The sequence below is a fragment of the Poecilia mexicana genome, unplaced genomic scaffold (genome assembly GCF_051168715.1).
Source record: "Poecilia mexicana isolate PSO_F unplaced genomic scaffold, ASM5116871v1 scaffold_6, whole genome shotgun sequence".
NCBI classification, from domain to species: Eukaryota; Metazoa; Chordata; class Actinopteri; order Cyprinodontiformes; family Poeciliidae; genus Poecilia; species Poecilia mexicana.
This window is the reverse complement of record NW_028263375.1, coordinates 1,615,041-1,637,991: the sequence shown is the minus strand read 5'-3', so window position 1 is coordinate 1,637,991 and position 22,951 is coordinate 1,615,041. Positions and strand designations below refer to the sequence as shown.

The 22,951-nt window shown below is 39.6% G+C and overlaps 1 protein-coding gene across 1 annotated transcript in view; it reads right to left on the bottom strand.

Annotated features, from left to right (window-relative positions):
- Nucleotides 1–20,144, bottom strand: part of LOC106917557 (STT3 oligosaccharyltransferase complex catalytic subunit B) — a 30,043-nt gene extending 9,899 nt beyond the window's left edge. Inside the window, exons 1-7 of the mRNA XM_014986625.2 lie at nt 19,545–20,144; nt 4,626–4,734; nt 3,590–3,877; nt 2,978–3,043; nt 1,616–1,715; nt 625–723; nt 214–360 (exon numbers count right to left, since the gene is read on the bottom strand). Coding sequence (XP_014842111.2) covers nt 214–360; nt 625–723; nt 1,616–1,715; nt 2,978–3,043; nt 3,590–3,877; nt 4,626–4,734; nt 19,545–19,819 — 1,084 coding nt within the window. The 5' untranslated portion in view covers nt 19,820–20,144. The remainder of the gene's footprint in view (nt 1–213; nt 361–624; nt 724–1,615; nt 1,716–2,977; nt 3,044–3,589; nt 3,878–4,625; nt 4,735–19,544) is intronic.
- Nucleotides 20,145–22,951: the final 2,807 nt, after the last annotated feature.

Here is a 22,951-nt window from a genome sequence, read left to right as displayed (position 1 = left end):
GGATTATGACAGAAATGTTTAGTGAGAGAGTCTAAAGCTGTGAATCTCAAGGGCTACAAAGCACCAGCAGTAAAATATTTAACCTCCAGTGGAACAGATTTTGTTTCAAGTGTTAAGCAAAAAAATAAATAAATAAATTATATATATATATATATATATATATATATATATATATATATATATATATATATATATTTATTAAGCCACACCAACCTGTGTACGTTAGGTAGATGACAGAAAGGAAAACTACTCCAGCAGCCAGAGAGACTCCCAGGAAGAAGAGTGTCTGGAACTCCTGCTTGGTCAGTCGGTCCTTCAGATACTGCAGGAAGGCGTAGACCTGCAGCAGAACAAACACGCCTACAGGCAAAAGAGGCAAAACATTAGGAACACTGCAAAATTCCATGTAACAAAATGACAAACGAGAACTCACATCCACTCAATCTGAACATGCTGTAGTTATGTTATTACAAGATTCAAACTGTAATGTAATCTTCATTTAAAGTTCAATTTGTTTTTTTATGAAACTATAATCTGACATGTGACACCAGGATTAACACTTATCAGCAGAGAAAGTTGTTTAAATACAACTTCCTCTGTCACTCGCTCTGATTGGTCACGTACCTGCTGCTGCCATGTGTTCGCTTGTTCTGATTGGCTGAAAGCCCACAAAGGGGATCTGCATAGACAGGATCAGGCCTAAGATGTAGAAGGTGCTGTACGCTGCAGAGACAAACAGGTTAATGATTAAATCACCAGCACAGATACACCTATAGTAAAACAATAAATAAATACACCATAAACTGATGTTAGGTTTTATATAAAACATACGAGTTGGTCACTCTCTGGTTCTAAAAATGATTTCAATATACCTGAGGTGAATAGGAAGAAATGACTGGGGGGAAAAAAGCCAAAATGGAGAAGCTGGGTGTTGTCCAATAGGATCCAATAAGATATTAAACATAAAAGGTAGCTAGGCGCTGCCGATCAAGCACACCTGGCTGACTGATCTTCAACCCACACTGGAGATAGTCCTGCTTAATTAAAGCTGTTGCTCTAGAGCAAACAGGAAGTAGAGATTTAAAGGAGTGACAAAAGCAAATTAAATGGATCAAATTAAATGGATAAGCAGTGCTTGCCAACAACTGACATGTTCCTATTGAATATTATCTCTGCTTCCCATCACATCATGTCAGCAACTGCGTTCAGTCAGAGGCCACTTCAGATTTGCTGCAAAACTGACTGCTACCAGAGAAGCTTCCATCATCCACAGCAACTCTTTGAAGATGCATGCATAATAAGTTACGACATTTCATTTGCCTTTGCGACAAATTAGATTTTTCTGATTATGAAATTGAGTAAAATCATATTTCTATTTTTTCTGTACTCAATGAAAATCTAATTCAATTGATTTCCAGAGCATGTAGAGCTCTAGACTTTGAGTTCATCCAGGCGTAGTGGAAATATTTTCCTGAATACTCACCCTTTCAGTACTTTCTATGCTAGTTGATTTGCTAAGCATGCAAAGCTAACCCAACAAACATTCAGTTTATGCTTTTAATACAAATAGAGAGGATGATTTATGCAGAGCTTCTGTCTCTCTGCTGCATCTCACCTATGTAGACTCTCTTACTGAAGCGCTGCATTAGCAACAGGACAAACACGTGAAGAGGAATCAGGTTGATGATGAACACGTATCCGCCCCATGCTGACACCTGCCACACACAGCACAACATATTTACTTCATTCAGAGCATCGCCTGAGATATCAATGACAAACTGCTGGTTTTCACAAATCACCAATAGACTAAAAGGTTTCGTTTATGAAGGGAAAAGAGCCAAAAAAGAAAAAAAAAAGAACAACCGGTGAAAAAGTTACAGCCTCTATGTTAAATAATGAATTAGCTGCGATTAAGCTAATTTTTAGAAATTTGAGTTCAATTTTAATGTTCACATCCAGGCCAGATTACTGACAGGCTCGTCAGATCTGTACTATCAAACAAATTTAGAGTAGAATTTATAGTGTAGATTTTTATTTTGCCCTGTCCTTCGATTGCAGTTGGTTGGATCGGTAATGTATTGTGTAGCATCATTCTACCTTTACTACACAGAAGGATGGATCTTTGTGCCATACCTCTTCTTGCCACAAGAGGCATCACAAAAACAATTATTTAGAAAAAATTGCCTCAAAAAAAGTTTTCTATTAAAGCTTTCATGTTTTACACCAATTATCTGTCTCACATTATACTGTCAGGTCATGGTGGAAGTTGTAATAAATATATAAAAAATATTTTTATATAAATTACATATTGCAGATTCAACTTTCCAGGGAAGAACAAAGCAAAGTGATACTAAAATAACCATCCTAAAAAAAACTTTCCTTGCTTGGCTTTCAGGGCTTCACTTAGACTGTGAGAAAGATGATGACATTGACTTTTTGTGGGGGGAAAGATGAGCCAGAGTGACTGTTGTGGAGTGTCAATATGACTGGTTCATAGTTTCATTCCAGGTTTGTGGTTTGATGCTCATATTCATCAACTCTCAGAATCACTTTGGGGATTTCTGGTACTTTAAAAAAGCACAAGTGACGCTTTGATCCACTCCCTAACAGGGCCATGCTGTTAGCCATTCATCCCTTCCTGCCTGGTCCTGGTCAGCGTCATGAGTCACGTCAAGTGAACGGTGTGAAACTGAACTCTAATTTGCAATTTTATATTGAATCAGACTGCAAAACATTGGATTACATTCAAGAAATACATTCTTGAATATGAACTGACCCTAATTTTTGTTTGTATTTACAAGATCATGGGTTATTAATACTTTATTGAGGCAGTGTAAATGTTTTCTTGTGATTAAAGACAGAAACAGAAAATCTGAGTACTGTGATCACAATAAAAGTGACAAATAACTCATTTAGGGTCATGAAACAAACAAAAAATAAATAAAACTAGAAGAAGCATTTGTATGCGAGTCCTCACCATGTAGAAGTAGGACAGGCAGCAGCCAATGGCCCAAAAGACAGATCCAGTTTTGACTGACTTTACCTGCAGTGCACAAATGAGAGCATTAACACACACACACACACACACACACACGCACATGAAAAGCTTCCATTAGCCTGAGCTACTCCATGCTGTTCTGTTGCAGCATGTCCAACTCGTTGGCTCTGGCTGAATTATTCATCATGTTTTCCTTTTTTTAATGACTGATACAAAGTGAGGCACCATGTCCTGCACATTTTCCCCCTGCAGTGGCTAATGAGGCCATAACAGGGCTAACGAGGCCTGACTAAGTGACTCAGGTTAGAGCTGCTGCTGGAATGATGGAGGAGGTGAGGTTAAAAAAGTACAGAAAGAGTAAATGAGGAAGGTGAAAAGACTATTGGAGTCAACTTCATCGTGGTAACACAATGGAATCCAGTTTTTACTCCATTTTAGCCCAATTTAATTGGAACTGAACAGATTGGAAATGGAAATGTGCCAATTCCGGCTTCCTGGAAGACGATGCCAAGAGGAAATGTAAGTGGAAATGTAAACTTCTAAGTGGAGTTTCAAGTCATAGTAATAATAATAGAAATTGCTTGGGCGTACCCAGAGGTAATAAGTGAACTGCAGGGCAAAGATGGCGATGCCCTCGTTGTCGAAGGAGCCGGCTACGGAGCGGGAGATGTAGCCTGGGACAATGGCGATGAAGCAGGCCGCCATTAGCCCCGCCCCCTGGTTCCACAGCTCCCTTGTCAAAAGGAAGGTGGAGATGGAGGTCAGGCCGCTGAACACGGGCGCCAGGAAAACACACACATCCCGGATGTGGACGGTGAGATGGAGCAGGTTCAGCACATAGTGGATGAGGCCCGCCGTCACCATGAGGCCCGGGTACACCTGGGAGCAGACGGACAGAAAATCACTCCAGTTAGAGAACAAAAAAGGCTCTTTAAGACCATTATGCAGGAAATGTAAGACCTGTACCATGACAGAAATATACAAAAGAAAATTGCATATTTTATATTGTAGTAATGTTGAGCCTTTTTGCACAGAATGCATGTAGCATCCTGTGGGTTGGCAACAGAAGTGAGTCAATGGCAAAGACAAACATCGTCCAGCACCAATCATAAATTTACAAATCCTCATGATAAATGTGGAAAAAAAAAAAAAAAGCTACCCAGCTATCTGGCTAGGGTATATTAGCAACTAACTAGCAGTAGCCTCAACTACCTCAAGTCACAGAACAAAATGAAGACTAAGCTACATGCAAGTAAACTACATAAAACATGAGATTAAATAATCCTGCCACGACAAAATGTAAGGCCTATGATAAACATTTTTAAGGTCACCTAACATTTTTTAAAATTAATTTAAGACTTTTCAAGGATGCGCAGAAACTCAGTGTAATATGGTTTTTGCTCTTCTCTCTGCTTCTGATGAAACAAATGTAGTGGTGAAGTTGTTTTATCAGCTAATGGTGGAGAACTGGGAAACAGGAGCAATACAGAAGAGGAGAAAACTTATAGGGCAGTAGCTTAGCTGAATCAGATCAGCATATCATAGATTATTAGTTGAGACGTATGCAAAGAGTAAAAAGAAGCTGCCCTGCAAGGTACGCAAGACAGAAAGTGGAAATAACTCTTACCGTGCCTCCGACTATCCTACCAAGAGGATACCAGGCTCGTTCATCAAACCAGTTGAGGAACTCATAGAAGCCATTGGAGGTCAGGTGGTGAGTGGACCTGTAGTTGAACCTGCAACATGAGGCAACAATAAGAAAGAGGAGCACTTGGTTAATTTGGGAAATGCACCAACAATTGTTGAATTTTTTTAGCTCTAACTTAGCAACTAAGGTGTTTTTCTAAGGAGGACTGGAAAAAGCAAAAAGTAAAACAAGTGCCTTATATGATGAATTATAAGATTATCCCCATTTATAAATCAAGACATTTATTCCTAAGCATAAAAAATGCATCAAAGTATAGTATATTTTTTGATAGGTTTACAGACCAAAAACAGTGAAACTTCTTAGTTTAAAACGGGTTTTAAACTAATATTTTTTCCTCATACGGGACTCCGGATGGACTCAGATTAGGTCTCAAATGTCAGGTGCCAGCTCAGATTAATAAACTCCAAAAACCAAAAAAACTAAAGAAGTAACCCGTTTTTTTGTTGTTGTTGTTTTTTACATTTTTGGTGCTAATGACTGTTCAGACACTCAGCACAGGCCAGGAGGAGTGGAGTTGCGCTGAGAAGCAGTGGCCTCCGTTTGTGTTGGAGTCGCTCTGCCACTACACCGTGCAGCTCGTCATGTACTCTGCACCGTACAAGTGCAGAGTACATGACGTCAATTTTCAAAGAAAAAAAATTAAGTAAATATATTTACTTAAAGTGTAATAAAAAATTTAAATAAATATTTATTCAAACTAAAAGGAACTTTAGGTACATAGTTTTTTTTAATTTCAAATACACCTTTTCCCCTGATCTCAAGATCATAATTCAACATCTGGCATTAACATTTATTTTTTCAATTTTGACCAAGGTTTTTTTTTTTTTTTTTTTTTCTAATATACAATAATTTTGACCCTCTCTCAGCTCCATACTTTTGAGCGGCATCAATTTAAGAAATACATTTCTATAATTCCTTATTTTGAGACAAACGTCTGAGATCACCATGGCCACACATGCATCACCCTGTTGATTCCTGTAGAAAACCAGGTGTTGGGCTAAATAACGTCTTCCAGAAGCTGAGTGAACTCTGCTCAGTGAGCTCTGGACCTGACAGAACCTGTAGAAACTCCATAGGAAGGATTTTTTTTTTTCAGTATAACAGTGAGGTGCTGCAGTAAGGGGAAGGGGCACAAAAGGGGAAGATGATTTAAACTAATATCAGAAATTCAGCAAATAAGCTATTTCAGGTCATTCTGTTTGTGAACGTTGTATGTGGGAGCAAAACAAAGAAACCAAGCACCAACCGACCTTCACCCTCCCAGAACTCTAATGTGGGTGGGAGGTGTCACCTGTTCTGTAAGCAAACGGCAGCGTGTAGTTTGACACCTGAAATAAGCAAACTACTTTAACATTCACTAAACAGAGTTCCTAAATTCCTTCAGGCTCCAGAAGATTCACTTCAGTCAATCCAACACAGATTCCTTCAAGCTGATCTGAGAGGAGCTCAAAAGCCACTGCTACCTGGTTCAGGGATGGGATCAAGATGTTCCCGCAGCATCTCCACCTGTGGAGGTTTTCCAGGTGAAGTCGATCTTATCCACGGGTCTTATCTAACTCAGCAAAGGCTTAAAAATCAACCACTGTCCTCTTTTCCTCTGCTGTGAAAGGTCTGGCTGACCGACAGGCCCACCAGGTCAGGTCTGCACGTTTACAGTTAACTAAAGTCACCCCACTGTTGAAAATTCAGTAACTTTCTTGCTATATTGAGCAACAATTCACACAAAAAAATTGGTATTGGCCAAAAGTGGAATCGTCCAGGAATAAATGAAGGAATACAGGAACAAAGGAAGGAAAAAAGTAAGGAAAAAAGAAAGTAAGGAACTAATGAAGGAATGAAAGAATGAAGGAAAGCAGGAGGGAAAAACTAATTCCAGATCTTAATATCCTCTCTGGCTGCGATGCTGCTGCCCCAGCAGATGACAGCAGAAGTTTGTTCCATAAAGGTTGAAGCAGCGCACAGTGTGGTATGCAGCGGCAGCAGAGCAGCTCTCAGAGAACATACCTGCTCTTTTCATCACAGCCCAGAAAGCTGGGCAGAGAGTCCAATCTGTCCACACTCTCCTCTCCTGCTCTCTAAATAATTACTGATGAGTAAGATGCCTAGCGCTGCAGCCGTTCCTCTCACTGATGAGACAACACGGCCTCTACCACAGCCCAGTGTCTGGTAACTTAGGGCACCAGCTCAATGAAACTGAGGAAGCAAACTAAGAGAAGAGGGACAGTTGCCAGGCAACAGTAAGAGAAAGATGTAAAACTTTACAAGCACTATGTGAGGACATGCACAATATTGAGCAGTCAATAGTAATGCTGCCAAACGTTTGCCTTCAGCCTTCCTCAAAATCCTCCTGTTAACTTTAAAATGGGCTCCAGACATCTAAACCCTGCTGCCATGCTGGCGAGAGAGAGCAGGGCTGGACAAATAAATCAAAAATATGTATTGCTATAGAAACGTGATCAATATCGATAGATAATTTGATAGAATATTCAATACTTTCACTAAACTCTGAACCGCATAGCATTCTGGGGGATGTACGCAGAGGAAAGGCTTTACCTGCTCAAATTCTCACAGCCAGCATCAACCAACTCACTCACTCACTGGTTACCTAGCAACAACCTACTGGGTAATTTACGCAGCAGCAGATTTAGTTTTTGCCACCGTGACTCATAACTGTTTAAAAATAAAAAACAGAGTGAAAACTGTCAGACAGGAAAGGTCATATCAGTTTGGTAGTATTTCAGATATTTGAAAAAACTAATCAATAATTATCAATATTGACTGATATGAAACCCTTGTATCACAATATGTTTTTCAGTCGTATCGTAAAGTCCAAAGAGAGAAGCTGCAGAGACTTTTTAGCAGGTGAAGTTGGAATATTTTTCAGTGTTTGTGCTCTGAAGTACAGAATATGTTGTAATACTTTGAAAAATTCAGAAACCCAGCCTGGGACAAAGACTTGCTTTCAAGTCTTTGTCCCAATAAAGTGATACAAAGACGATAAATCCTGATAAATATTAATTAGCAGCAGCCATGGGGACTCTTCTCGATGCATCATTTCACTGTTAATCAGCTGTTAAAAAAAAGGTAATAAGCCAATTTCCAAATAGATTTTTCAGTTAGACTTGTAAAGTGCTAGATTTTGTGACATTGTTTTCTTGACTTTTCTTAATCCTTTCTGCTCCTGTCTTTGTACCTTATTTATATTTCCTCAAAAAACTTCTCAGCTATCAAGTTAGTTTCTTTGTTCCACCTTTTCAGTCATTAAAGAAAACAGCTCAACAGCAGCTCAGACTCCATAGGGGTGGTACCTTCATGATTTCAGAAGTGAGAGGAGGATTACTGTTTCAGTGAGCCTGCGAGTTAAGATCCACCCAGATTAAAATTATGCTTTCACAGCATAAAAGCCCCGATTCCAATGACTATCGGTCACAAGTAGGGGTGCACTAATTGCAGTTTTTTGACCAAACACTGAATTCTAAAAAGCTGAATAGGCAATTCAGAATTTGACGAATATGGATTTGTTTTTTTTAGAGACAAAGTTGCTAAGTTGGTAAAAATGGGTGGTTATTGACTGAGCCCTGGTGAGCAGGTCTGTCAGTTATAGGGTTTCCCCCAGTGCATTATAAGCCTGGCGGGGCACCAGGCTTTACTTGCCCACCAGGCTAAGCCTTTTTATAAGGCCTTTAGATTTAAACAACAATGTACTACTGGATTCCTGGGGGGACACAGTCTGTGAATATTTGAGACCCCTTCTAAAATGCTAATAACTGCCTATTTTAATAGTTCAAACACCAAATATACATTAATGCGCACACAGTGAAAACCGTCTTAGCACTACCATGGAAGATAACGTCCACTGTTTTCATCATCTCTTCTATTGGGAGTATAGCCAATCAGGAGCAAGAAAAATGAATGGCATGCAGTTCTTTGCTGCATTAATATTACTTACAGTGATAAAGCACTACTCCACAGTGCAATATGATACAGTACCAATGAGTAAGAGATTATTCAAACATGCAGAGTGCAGCTGTGTTTAGACACAGAGATTGGCAAACACTCCGTCTTAACTACAGAGCAGAATACACACCGAGGGGTGAATCAGCTCATTTAGGCTGATCCAAGTGTCACCACAGGGCGCTGTACGGTAGGGCTGTTGTAAACGAATATTTTAGTAATCGAGTAATCTATCGATTATTCTTACGATTAATCGAGTAATCGGATAAAAAAAATTATAAAATGAAATATTGGTAAATCTGGCATAATACCGGTGTTACTATCAGATATCAATATCAGTCCAATTTTTCATATTTGAGCATCCCTAACAGTTGCTTTTTTGTAGTTTAGAAAACTAACCTGTAACAATAATAGCTCACTTTCTAAGTTAACCAGAAGAAAAGTTATAGAAAAATCTGAAATTATATTGAATTTAATAAAGAGGCAGGCTCACAAATATGCTTATAAAAAATGTCTACAATCCAGCTTTTAGTTTATGTATTCATCTTCAGTGAGTTTAATAGATTAATTAAACTCACCTTGCCACCTAACCTGTCACGCTTTGGGTTTGAAAATACGGGAAATGCCTCCTGGAGTGGGAGGAGAGGGCGAATGAACGAACGTAAGATGGGGTGGAGGGGAGGAAATGGACCAGCGGACTGACGAACCGTTAGACCGGGGGACGAACACGGGGGGAAGCAATACGGGATATTTACGACACCTTCACTGGTCACACTCAGAAACTCATCTACCAGCCATGTACGATGCGCTCCGCCACCCGTTTTTTCAGACCGGGATATGAAATTTATTGTGCGGTTCGTCGGTAAAGCTACATTTACACGGTAAGCATCAGCTACTCAGCCGCCCGCCCTGTTCAGTCTATCCGCTCACCTCAGCGCTCTTCCCGCCGTTCGTTTTCAACCAGCAGCCCCGGAGGAGAAATGCTGCCGTACTCCAGGCATTCCCCCAGTCATTTTAAGGATGCTTATTGGTTCCCCAAAAACGATAAAAAGTCGGGCATTATCATCAATCAATAAAATCCCCACGGGCCAATCTTGAAGATTGGACTTTATGCCGCTGAGACTTAGCTTTTGTCAACAACTTAGAGGCGGAAGTGAGAGCTCCGCGCAACGCAAATGAAGTCCCGGCCGGAACACGGTGCGCTAACTAATAAAACATAAATTAACGAAGCTTCGAGGCAGGTAAATTTTCCTCGAGGAATTTTAGTAATCGAGGTACTCGAATCATTCGAGGAATCGTTTCAGCCCTACTGTACGGAACAACAAACAGGAGCAATTCTAACCCAGTCATATTTACATTCAATCCAACAATAGAGTTCAGTCAATCAACTCAAATTCCAGTCCCAAACAGTAGGATTAAGACCAATTAATAAAAAGTGACAGTCTAACAATCATACTGTATTCTACTGCAAATAAGCTGAGGAAACTTCCAAAGGTACTGGTAATAATAATGACTAATCATTTGAGTTACTCCAGAAAGATAATGTTTCTGTAGCTCAGTGTAAGCATGGAAGAAGAGGCATTTGTAGTAGAGATGCACCAATCTGACAAAATTTCTTTAATCTTAAATGCAAAATGTATAGTTTTGTTTGTATAATATTAGTGTCGGCTTAACTATTGCCCCAAGAAGGTTGCTCTTTCTGCAAATAGCCTTTTTTCTAATTCTGCATACTGCAGTTAATGCTGTAGTATGTGTATGTATACATATATTTATAAAATATATATTTACATATTCGTTGAAATTGCCATTACGTCATGACAATATGTTATGACAAATAATCTGTGAGAAAAAAAGGAAAAAAAAAAAAACTTAGCTCCTCTTCCTTCTCTCAATGCTAACTAGAAACAATCAATCAGAGACAGGAGGCAGCTCTTAGCGCTGTCAATCACAATCTCGCATTGCGAGAGATTGTGATTGAGCATTCACACAGTCTGTTGAAACTTCTAGGTTAGTTAGTATGACCACTGATGACAGCAGATAAACAAGTTTCCCTGTATCAGTAAGTTTGTTTCTCTGCCATTAGCAAACTGAGCAGAAAGTACACAGGGTTGATTTACAGCGCTAAGACCTTCCTCCCGGCTCTGATTGGTTGTTCTGGCTTGGGACCGGTGAATTCATTCAGACAGCAATAGTAGATCAGGGAGGAGATGGAGGAGATCAATCTTTTCATAGATTATCTGCCTCATGCCATACGGTCACGACATGGTGACAGTTTGATATGTGAAAAACATTTCTTTAGAAAAGCTACATACTGCATTTTTAATGATGGATCAACTACTAAATTAGTTGAATAATCATTTCATCACAATTAATCAAATCAATAGTTTCAGTATTAAAAGCATGTGGGCATATAGATCCAGGTATGATCCTTACTGACAGTCATCAAGAACTGTGCAGATCTAAACCATACAGAAACGTTGTCAAACTGATGAACTTCAGTAAAACTGGCAAAACCTTCACTTTGGCCATATTTAATAAAGAAGTACCTCCTGCCATGGTCTGCTGGATGCCAGAAAGGACACACCAGCACGCCTCCACAGTAAACAGCTCTGACCAGAGACCAAAGGGAGAAAGCATGTGGGATGAACTGCAAATAAGTTGAGCATGTTCAAGGAACACATCTGCAAAGCAGCTCTCATCACAGAACTGGACCTCGTTTTACCCTGCAACACCTCTGCTTACTGAACCGCCATGGATGAAAACCCTTTAAGCGCCAACCAGGGTGACGTTGAGTAAATCTAAAAGATCAAACTAAAACAAGATGACATTAGGGGGTTTCTGGAAGGACCTTCAGGCTCATTACAAAGCAGTTTCATCATCACAGTCTGTCTGAGTGCCTGTACAGCACAGGGATGTTTGCAACAAAGAAATTCACTTCTAAGGTTAACAACCTGTACAAAAGTGCCACAGCCAATCAGAGACAGGAGGTGGCTCTTAGCGCTGTCACAGACGTTCCAATCGATTATAAATGACAACAGCTGCCTTAATTCTGACTAGAATCACATATACAGTGCTAAGGGGGGATTTCATGGTGCTAAAACATGATGGATGTATAGTGGTGAGATCCCCAAGTCTTTAGAAGTACACAGTACATAATGCCTCCAAGAAGAGAACCTCCAATTCAAGCACTGTACCAGGAAGTGATGATCAAGGACCTTACTCTGCTTTGCAAAGCCCTGAAACATTGGGAAAAAACAAAAAACTACTTTAAACAAGATGGAAAAAAAAAATCTGTGAAGGAAGAGTTAGAGTTTAAAGGTGAAGTTCTACAGGAACTTAGGAATCAAAACACAAGACTCATAGAGGCTCAAGTTTGGTTTGCTGCCAAGTCAGCTCGCCTCAGGTTGGAAGACACTTAACCATTCAAGGCAAAAATAGTTGACTAACAGAGTGGTTCTAGAAGAAATAACTTTTATATTTGTGGAATGATGGAGCATAAGGAAGGAGCCCGACAAAGTTTGTGACTGAACTGTTGAAAAGGCAGACTACGGAGCCTTGATGTACCGGCGCTCAATACACAACGGGGACACAGAGCATGCCTGCAAAAACCTGTGACAGATCCAACTCCATGCACAACAATCATCGGCTTCAAGCAACCCCAGATACAGGAGCAGATATAAGAAAATACCAGACTGAAATTTGACAGAAAGCTTTATTTTTATGATGTCCACATCACCAGAATTTTGGTAGATGTGCGAAGCATGTGGCTTTGTAAAAACGATCCTCGAGAGGATCTGATTTCAGACACCCTATTGTTAAATATACATTGATAGACAGGATTATGGATCTACCAAAACGTAGATGAAGCAGCCGCAAACAAATGTGGAATTCAAGGATAAATGCCATAGCAGTTATGGAGGAGATGCTGAATGAAGTATTGCCATGGAAACACACCAACGCTGCAGCTCAGCGTTTAACCAGACCTGGCAGTAGATCGGAATGGAGCTGCAATGTGGTATGATGCCACACTATAAATGAGCACATCCCCCTTTTAGTGCTGAAAAGCCTTTTGTGAAGATGAGGCGTCTTTCTACCGTTACTGCTCATGAAAAATGAGGTCAGCTTCAGTATCTAAGTTATACAATCACTGTTAGGATCTAGATATTTTTATACATTTCCTTAACCAGTTATCTGAAGTTAATCTGAGCATTTTTTGAATATACTATAAATACCTAAGACTGAACTCAATAGGTAGTCCAAGACAGGGAATGTATGCACATGGCTGAATGTTAGAGAACTAAAGCACAAAACTGTGTGCTAATGTCCACTCACAAATATGAAGGACTCTTATGTACGATGAATATGGATGGATCTTTTACACTAAAGTGAGGATTCCGTAGTAGAAAAAGTTAATGTACAATATTCAGATATTCACAGTATTATATGAAAGCATCAACAATACACCATATCAGCGAACAGGTGCAGTTTAAAATTGTAGAGGCTTATGAAAAACATGGGAGTTTTAGTGATGAGGAAAATAGGATGTTGGTATTAAAGGAGTAGGAATGCGCCGATCGATCGCCCTGATTTCTTTCATTTTGAGCCAACGACCGATACCTGCATGTGAAACCGATCTCATCTACCTCTACGAAGATCTGGAAAATAAGATACGAACATTCACGGTGTATTGTGACCTCATAACATCTGACAGCAGCTGTTTCCACGGACCACACAATTGGAATTACAAAACTAAATTTTTTCATGGGGGATGCACAGTGACACAGCTGACAGCACTGTTGCCTTGCACTAAGAAGGTCCTGTGTTTGATTCCTGACCCAGGGTTTTTTTGCATGGACTTTGCATCTTCTCCCTGTGCATAGTGGGTTATTTTCCTCCCACAGTCCAAAGACATGACTGTTAGGTTTATTGGTCTCTCTAAATTCTCCTTAGGTGTGAGTGTGTGTGCATGGTTGTTTGTCCCCTCTGTCTCTGTGTTGCTGTGCGATGGACTAGTGACCTGTCCAGCATGTACCCCGCATCTCGCCTGAAATGCCTCGCTGGAGATAGGCGCCAGCACCCCTCCCGACCCCACAAGGGATAAGGGTGTAAGAAAATGGATGGATACAATTTGTTACATGAAAACACGTCAATTTCAAAGGAACACACTTTTTTTTATAAAGTTTTTGTGCTTGGATGAGGTGGTGTTTCGGCTGCGACAAAATTAGTGCACTTTGTAAAACTGCAATGGAAAGACGTTTTGCACATCACATGAGAGAACAGCCAGATGTTACTGGTTTATTGAGTGAACAAACTTATTCACATATGATTTTGATTGCATTTCTAATTTAATGGAAACACAGATATTGCAAAATTGCCCATTTTCAACATTAGTGGAATATCAAAAAAGGTTTTGAGCACAGTTGTAATGGAAACGCAGTTAGTGTCACTTATTACAAAAAAAAAAAAACATTGGTAGTTTATTTGTATTTCACATTCCAGATTCAAAGCAGTTCAAAGTGCTTTATATCATAGAAACATCATGCAGTCATTAACTAGCAAGCTATGAACATTACATTTTGTCAAACGCTCACTTCAAAATCATGAAGCAAATGTACATAAAAAGTATGAATCAATGTTTCAGTTATGAATCAAAGCTAACTTGGTGGGTTTTTAGTCTTGATTTCAAGCATCTCATCGCAAATGGAATTTGCCACATTCAGCAATATTTCTTCCATAAATGTATTGGAATTTGTATGCTTAAAATGGCTCATGAATTTAAATTGGCCACAAAGTAGTGGAAGGCCACTGGAAGTGATAACTGAATACTCTTGTGGAATGTGTAAGGCGTTATCCGTAGAGCTGGAGCATCGGCCGGAGTTTGAGACGTGGCTCAGATGGAGCCAGACCCTCAGAGGGAGGTCCAGCTAACCAGCAAACAGCTTCAGCGCACCAGACAGAACTGAAGCGCTAATGAAGCCGTTTTTCTTTCTGCTCTGATTCTACTGCTGATCGGTGCATGTTTAACATGACCAAAATTCAAAGCACTACTAACTACTGGCTAGCTGCCTCATGCCGACGCCGATTACTGTCAGATCTATAGTGGCTTGATCCGGAGCTTCTGAAGGAGAGCGACCATTAACCAGACGCATCAAAGGGACGCAGGGGTGTGGGGGGCAGGGGAGGTGAGGAGGGAGGAAGGAGGGGGAGCAGGACAGCAGGGGGCTGATACAACCGTTTGCTCTCCTGCAATGTTATTCCTAAAGATAAACAACAAAAAGATAGCAACTTTGTAGCGAGGCACCATGAGGGACACTGTCATCAACCAGAGCAAATTCACTTCCTGTTCACTCTTTAATGAAAAAAACCCCACTATTATATATAGAATATACATCAAAGGTTTATTTAACACAAGACTTCCACTAGTCGAGTGAAAAGTCCTTTCAGAATAAGCGATTCCATCAGAGAAGCAACAAGAATTCCGCTGACTACTTAATCAGACGCATTATGGGCACCACAGAGGAAGACAACACTCTTTGGGTTGGGGGGCCTTACTGAGGAAAGACTTTATAGCTAGTTATCTCCAGTATCAAAAAGGTGTTTAAAAATGAATTAGGCAAACGTAAAGATGGCTGTGGTTCATTCAGGCTGCAAGAGAAAGAGAGAGCGCAAGACTTTCAGCAGATAACAGGAATACAAAATTTGCAGCAAGATGCAATTAATTTACCAATTCATTAATTGATAATTAACTTTGTAATCAATTTGTCTTTGATTCACATGACAACTTAAAATGGCTTGTAAGCTAGCATCAGCTTAAAGAATGTCATAAAATATGCTTGCAAACGTTACAACCAGGAGAATGGCTACCTGAACTTATTAAAAGAAAGGCAGGAAGTCACCGTTGATGATAAGACACTTCACGTTCCCATCTCCAATACTAGGAGTGCCAATTTGTTTTCCATTATGGTCCTGATCATTGGAATCTGAATCTGAAGAATTTTCATTCAAATCTGGACATCCAGCTGTCTGTTCGGGATACTGGTATAGTGGTACATCAGTTACTCCCATAAAGAATAAAAAAAGGCATCTTTTCCCATTTCTATTCATGCAATATCAATATTTCGATTTAATTTCTGCTTTAAAATATTAGTAAAACCTAGTTCCTAAAAAGTACTCAGGAGAAAAACTAGAAAAATATACTATGAACATAGTTTTTATATGTTCTTAAAAAAATATCACCATCAGTAAAAAAAAAAAAAAAAAAAGATTGAATCATTTAAAATGACTATGATCTGAAACCAGCATGCAGAACTAAAATTGTTGCATCTTTTATCCCTAAACATCAGCCAGATGTGAGGTTTTGGCCAAACTTTGCCAAAATGTTCTACTAACTTCCTGATGTGGGCAAAGGACAGAACACAGGCACATTCACAGACACCGGAGGACTCCCACGATTCCCCAGCTAACCAAATATCTCGTTTACATAAAGCCACCTGTCAAACAGTGGAGGAGGGTGATGGAACAATGAAGCACTGTAGGAATAAATTTCACCGTGTCGTGCTGCATTAGGCTCCCAGAGAGCGATGGCGCAAGAACTAAAGGATTCTCAACCAGGAAGAGCTTTCAGGTCTGCTCTGTGTGAGCCAGCAGACAGACACCAGGCCGGCCGTTAAATCCACACCAGCAGACTCAGTAATCATTAAACGCTTCTCAGTGATGCAATGCAGACTTGGAAAACGCAATGGCCAAATAGAAGGCTTGGGTAGTTTGAGATTAGAATGTAAGCTGGTGGACTCACAAATTAAATATAACAAAAAAAAAACCAAACAAAAAAACACAGCAATTTTGTTTTATGAATTGTGCTTGTCAAGCGCAAATATGTAGCATGTAAAAACAAAGTAGCTCTTCATCTGAATGAAAACGGTGACCTAATTCTGCAACCTGCCAGGGGTGACCTGACAAGCATTTTAACAAAAAAAAAAAATTACACTAAAAAATGTATATAGGAATGTTATACGCCTTAAAAACTATTAAGTTTTAAACTTTTGCAGCCCCAGATTTTAATGTACTTATGTTTAAAACTGCACTCCTGCTTCGTCCACCATATTTACAAAAACAAATCTCCCAGGTCTTCCCTCAGTATATCATAAGCCTGGCAGGCCATCAGGCTTTACTTGCGCCCCCAACAGTCTAAGCATTGTTTATTTATTACAGGGGTTTTTATAACAGCGATAGCAAAGATGGGTGAAATTGTCTCTTTGGTGAAATGGTTGTAAGCACAATGGCAACATATATGGTCAGTATGGTTGTGAACACATAAAGAACTGAAGTCAGATTACTTTTTTTAATTCACCTTAACTCCATAACCACTGCCTGTTTTTACCAATCTGAACGCTAAAAACTTCAGCGAATAAAGTGACAAGTCCTTAGATGTGAACTAAATAGGAAGAAATCATTGAAGTACAAATATATATGTTATATTTTCAAATTTCCTGTCAACTTTAAACATTTTCAAGTTTAACACAGTGGGCTGCTGGATGACTGCCTGGCTTAGGAAGTGTTCTGGAGTAAACCTCGTCTCCCGTTCAGCCTCCAGTTGTTCTCAAGATAGGGTGGATTGCTAAGGATCCTACCAGACCTGTTCTTTAAATCCAAGGAAACAAGGATATGTTTGGGGGAGCCTTTGGGTTTGGCCATCCTTCATCACATTGCTGTGACGTAATCAACCTTCAGATGCTGCCTGTGAAGGGCACAGTCCCTGAACTCTGAAACACCTCATATACAGACAACCAGAGGTTAGGAAAAATATTATCTTGTCTGATGAGTCTGTATTTCATTTAGATGGTAAGGTCAGAATTTTGGGGTAAATCTGAAAGCATGTTTCCATCCTTTCTGATATCACCGCTGTAGGCTGGCTGGTGATGTAAAGCAAACAAGTTTAAAAGATTTTAAACATCGCTGCACATTATACAACTGGGTTGGATTGATGGCCTTAGTCTCTCATAGACTCAATCGTTAGTATGTTTTTATTTGTAATCCCATACTTGGACTTCTTCCTTCAGATTCCAGGGTTTCCTGCAGTGTATTATAAGCCTGGCGGGCCACCAAGCTTCACCTACACACCCTGTATTTGTTGGTCTACAAAAATGGAAAGTTCACCTTCAGGACTTAAAGTCCAAACTGAACTTTGAGAGAAATTGTTTCAGTTTTGTTGACCATCTTCTTGGAGCAGAAATACACAAACCTCAGTTTGCTGTTGTCACTAAAATGTTTTTAAAATGGATTCTGAGAAGGAATTATTCATCTGTAAATGTTACATTTGTGGAATCTTTTAGCTAACTTATTTATGATGGTGTCAACTTTTTCTGTTTTGCTGTGAATGCTCTGTAAACTGTGTGCTGCTGTCAGAGATGTTTAAATTGTTTTCTGGTGAAATAAAGGTTAATAATAATGACAATATTAATAAAGAAAGAACTGCCACAAATTTCCTATCCTCCAACTGGGTATTTCTTTCCCATCTGCAGCTGCTAAATTTTACAAATAATCTCAAAGCATGTTCTTGAAGATCAACTTGATTCCATTGTACAGTCACCACATGTCAACCAGAGGACCTTTGGGAAGTGTTGGACTGGGAGCTTTGCATGGTGATAATGTCAATACAGATCTTTGTAGTTATGTTTTCCATCCAAGTGTCATGTGAACATTAAGCGAACTTTAAAAATGTCAAACAAAAACAGAAAATGTGATTTAGATATGTTTCCATCAACTGGTCTGCAGGGAATCAACCGGGCTATGCTAAGTATGATTTTTGTCAGATGTTAGTGGCTATAATACACAGGAAGTACAGGGTGCAAACTAGCATGGAGCACACATCTCAGGAAAATGAAGATAGTGCTCCTCTCCAAGCTCTGAGTTTTGGACTTTGGATTATGCGAGTTTCATGAGTCTAGTAAGACACAGACACACCAGTGGATGTGAGCGTTCACTACGTCAGAAATTATTCAACAAATGTATCTCCATCTCCCCTTTTGGCTATCAACTCTTTATTGGAAAAGCCAAAAATCACATCAAGCAAGCGTAAAAACATTTTTTGCAAAATCGAGTAAGTTATCTTGAATTTTGCTGTTTCCATCAACATTTTCACTTTCCCCACACATTGAAAAATGTACATAAAGAACCTTGATGGAAACAAGGTTAACGGGTTAATATCTCAGGAATATTTCTAACAGTTCCTTACATTCAAGTCTTGAGGAACTCAGTCATATCTGAAGTTAAAAGGGAGACTCTCTACCAACAATCTGCTCAATAAACTGGCTGGCTAGTACATGTCTGAATATCGTCCCCAATTTTTGTTCCTTGTGCAGCTTTTGCATTCAGCTTTGAAAATCTGTAAAGACATCCTAAACCAGCCACATCACTCTGATCAGTGTACAAGTGTGCACCACTAGATAGAGACTTAAAAAAAAACAATCAGCTGCATGAGATAAGTAAGAAGTCAATTTCACTTCTAAAACTGAAGCAAAAGTTTTTATACTTAAGGAACATTCCAAAGTCTACAGGAACAGTTTCTGCAGTGTGTGGCAAAACTGCAAAGCAGCTGAGAACCAGAACATGCAGACATTACAGGCTGCAATCAGTGCTGCTGCTCCAAAGCAAGTCAGAGGTGAACGCTGAGTAAACAACGGAGAAATCTGGCAGAGGGACTGGTGGCGCAGCTGTTTGTTTCCGGGTTGAAATTGTCATCATTCCCCAAATTTCCTACGCTTCTGCTGCTTCGGCGTTTCTTTCTATCAGCAACAGCACGTTCAGGATCACCAAACACTCAGAAAACTTACAGGAAAACACCGGAATATGTCTTAAAGAAGGCTCCGCAAATCGACAACTTACCAAGGGTCAAACTCATGAATGATGCTCTCGAAGCGGATGACAGCGAAGAGCCTGGAGCTGAAACCGGCCAGACAGGCCAGAAACAGGATGGTGAAAGACAGCAGGGACTGCCAGCCGGCCGGCTGCGACAGGCCGCCGGACAGACCTCCCCCGGCGCCAGCCATGCCGTCTCTCTCCGCCGCCGCGGTGCTGCTGCGGCCATTCCCAGAGTACGTCGCCGCGGAGGTCAGCGAGGATTTGTGTTTGCTCTCGGAAATCTGGTGATGCTCCGCCATTATTCTACGTCAGCCCCGTGGTGGCAACCAAGCAAATGGAGCTATCTCTTATCACACAGGAAGGGACCCCCCTCTTGCCTTCCTATTCTGCGCCACGCTTCACTTCCGAGCCACTCGCAGCACCTTCCCCGGACACCCCGGATCCCTCCAAGGTAGCTTCTGAGATTCCCGACTGTCTGACCTTATTCCCCGCTGAAGGTAGGAGCAGCTAGACGATTCCTGGGAATCACATTGCAGCACAGTTTAGCTGCACCCTAGAAGTGTCACACGCGGCTCGAGGAGTTCCTCCTTCCTTCCTTGGAGCTGAATGAAAGGGGCGGGATCTGTTCGTGGAACAGGAAGAGTCGTCAGCCTCTCACAACGAGACAGGTACAGCGTGGACGGACACGGCTCCTGCGGAAGTCCAATCCGGTGACACGGCGCGTGACAGACAAGCAGAAGGACTAATGAGAAAGCCGAAGCCTGATCCGCATGACGTACCTCCCTCCCCCCACCCAACAAGCAAAAGCCGTTGAGGCGGGGGAGAGGCCGACTGCGGTACAGGTGACCAGCTATCTTCTGCGCTGATGGCTCCTGGTTCAGTGACACTTTTTTTTTTGGAGATTAACTGAAACCAGATTTAAATAGAGAAAACATTTGCGGAAGAAATAGAGGTAAAGAGGTTATCTGTAAAATTATGAATTTTATAAATACTAATGTATTAAAACTGGAAATAAATAAATAAATAATATATATATATATATATATATATATATATATATATATATATATATATATATATATATATATATATATATATATATATATATATATATATAATTATGTGTGACATAGCTTAAAATGTTTAAATATATTTTGTATTACTGATATCATTAGAAAAGCTGGACAATAATTATAATAATTTTAATTATTATAATTAAATTAAATTAAATTAAATTAAATTGCTTTATATTCCTGAGCTGAAGCACATCATGAACAAATTTAAATTATACATTTCACCTGTCAACTCTATTTTTCCTGTCATTAGGGGTATCTTTTTCATGCATAATTTATCACAAATCCCAACATCCTCAGAATATGCCAATCTTCCTTTTGTTAAAGCTTTGTTTCTTTATTTTAAGACATACAAATAGAATTAGAATGGTAATTTTTAAAGAATGATAGCAAATTTGTTGTTGTGTAGATATTTATCAGAAATTACAAGTTCTTTTTTTTCACAAGGTCATGTAACATTTGCGGTCAAACTGAGTAAAACTTATTTTTACTTAGCTTGACTGAGGGCAAAACTTTGAGGAAGGTCAGGAGGATAAGCAAACGTACCACTAGGTGGCGGTGTTCTCTGTGTTTAGACTACCTCTATGACCAAGTCACTGTATTTGCTCAGACAAGACTAGTGTTTCAGGACCTGGACTTAAAGGCTCACTGCCCTGCTTTGGAAGTTTTCCTTCTTCAACACATTTGATTTCAATTAGTAGCCTAACAAGATTTGCTGAACTGCAGCCATCTTTAACTAGAGAAACATCTGGACTAGAATCTATCAACATTACTGCAGGGTTTTGGCAATGTTATAACAAAAAATAAAATCCCAGGAAATCCTGTCTGCGCTGACTTGATGGTGAGAGAAAGGACTTTTTTAATCGAAATGATAATAAAATCAGAGTTTGAAGAAGAACATACCTTGGTGCGGTTATTATATGCCAAAAAATAGAGATTATTTATCGAAGGTAAACATTTCATCCATTTAGAAAAAATGTTTTTTTTTCTTCTCTCACTAAAATTTGCAGTGTCATTTGCAAAACCTCATACATATGTTTTGTTTTATCAGAGGTGATACTTTATTATTTATCATTAAATAGTATTGAGAACCCCACAGTGCCAGGGCCCCGGGCTGGCGGCCCTGTAAGGCCCTGCTAACTTCCGGCCCAACTCACATTTTCCACTGAATCCATAAAAGTTATTTTGATTCTTTTTTTTTCATACCACTGCTGATCTTTTAACATCACCATGGGGCATTATGTGTACAAAATATTAAAAAAGGGAAGCTATATTTTAACAGATGTAATTCTCAAGAAAAAAAAAACTTCCTGTACAGCATGACTGGAATCTTTTGTAATTCCTGTGGATCTTTGTTTACTTTATAGGAGCATAATTGTGTTTGATTACCACCTAAAAACCCCTGAGACCTGGATAAATATATGGGCTCAGCTGACAGTGGAGTCCCTGGCTGCCTGGTGTGGTGATTTGGAAGAATGAGGGTTTGAGGTTGTAAACTTAGCCAAGTCCATCTCAGTTTGCATGTTGTTCCTCTGCCTTTGTTATGCTGTCAGTTACTCAGTCCTAGTCTTGCAGACAAAAAATTTACATATAAGTGACTAGTAAATATTTGATGCTCTGAGGTGCCTTTGTTAACTTTGTTAACTATGTTTTTTAGATCCATTAATTTACTAGTACATCTGAAATGGCCCCAACCATTGAAGCAGTGAACATTTTAGATCTTTCTAATTGACATCTGGGCCAAAAGTGAAGTTACTAATGAACTGGTGCATTTTTGTCAACTGTACAATCTAGCACACTGGTACATGTACCAGTATAAGTTAACTAGCTAATGTTTTAGTTGCACTAGTGAATAGGTAACATTTTCAAAGCTTTGACGAGTGTACATATGGTCTTTATTGGTATGTTTCATCTACATTAATAATTTTCTTTGGCATTTATTATTGATTATTTATAGAATAACTAGACCTATTGTTGCACAAGAGTCAACTTGTTAAAACTTTTAGTCACATGAGTCAACTAGTACACGCATTTAAATGTCACTACTAGAGGGCATGATTTGTGTCAGCTAGTTCTCACATTGAATGTCAGCTAACTTTGATGACAAAATGTCAACTAGTGCATAAAAAGGTATAGTGAAGACAGCAGAGCTACTAGAATAAAACTTCTACTTTTTGCTCCTATTAGTTGACCAAAAACGTCTATTAGTTGGCCAAATGTTTCCTATAGGACCAGCATCAAATGTTGATCTGGCTTGGGCAAAAGTATAACTAGAAATGTATAAATGTAAAATTGACGTTAATGATGACGTCAAAGATATTGAATAAATACAAAAAGCTTGTCATAAACCTGGGCTTC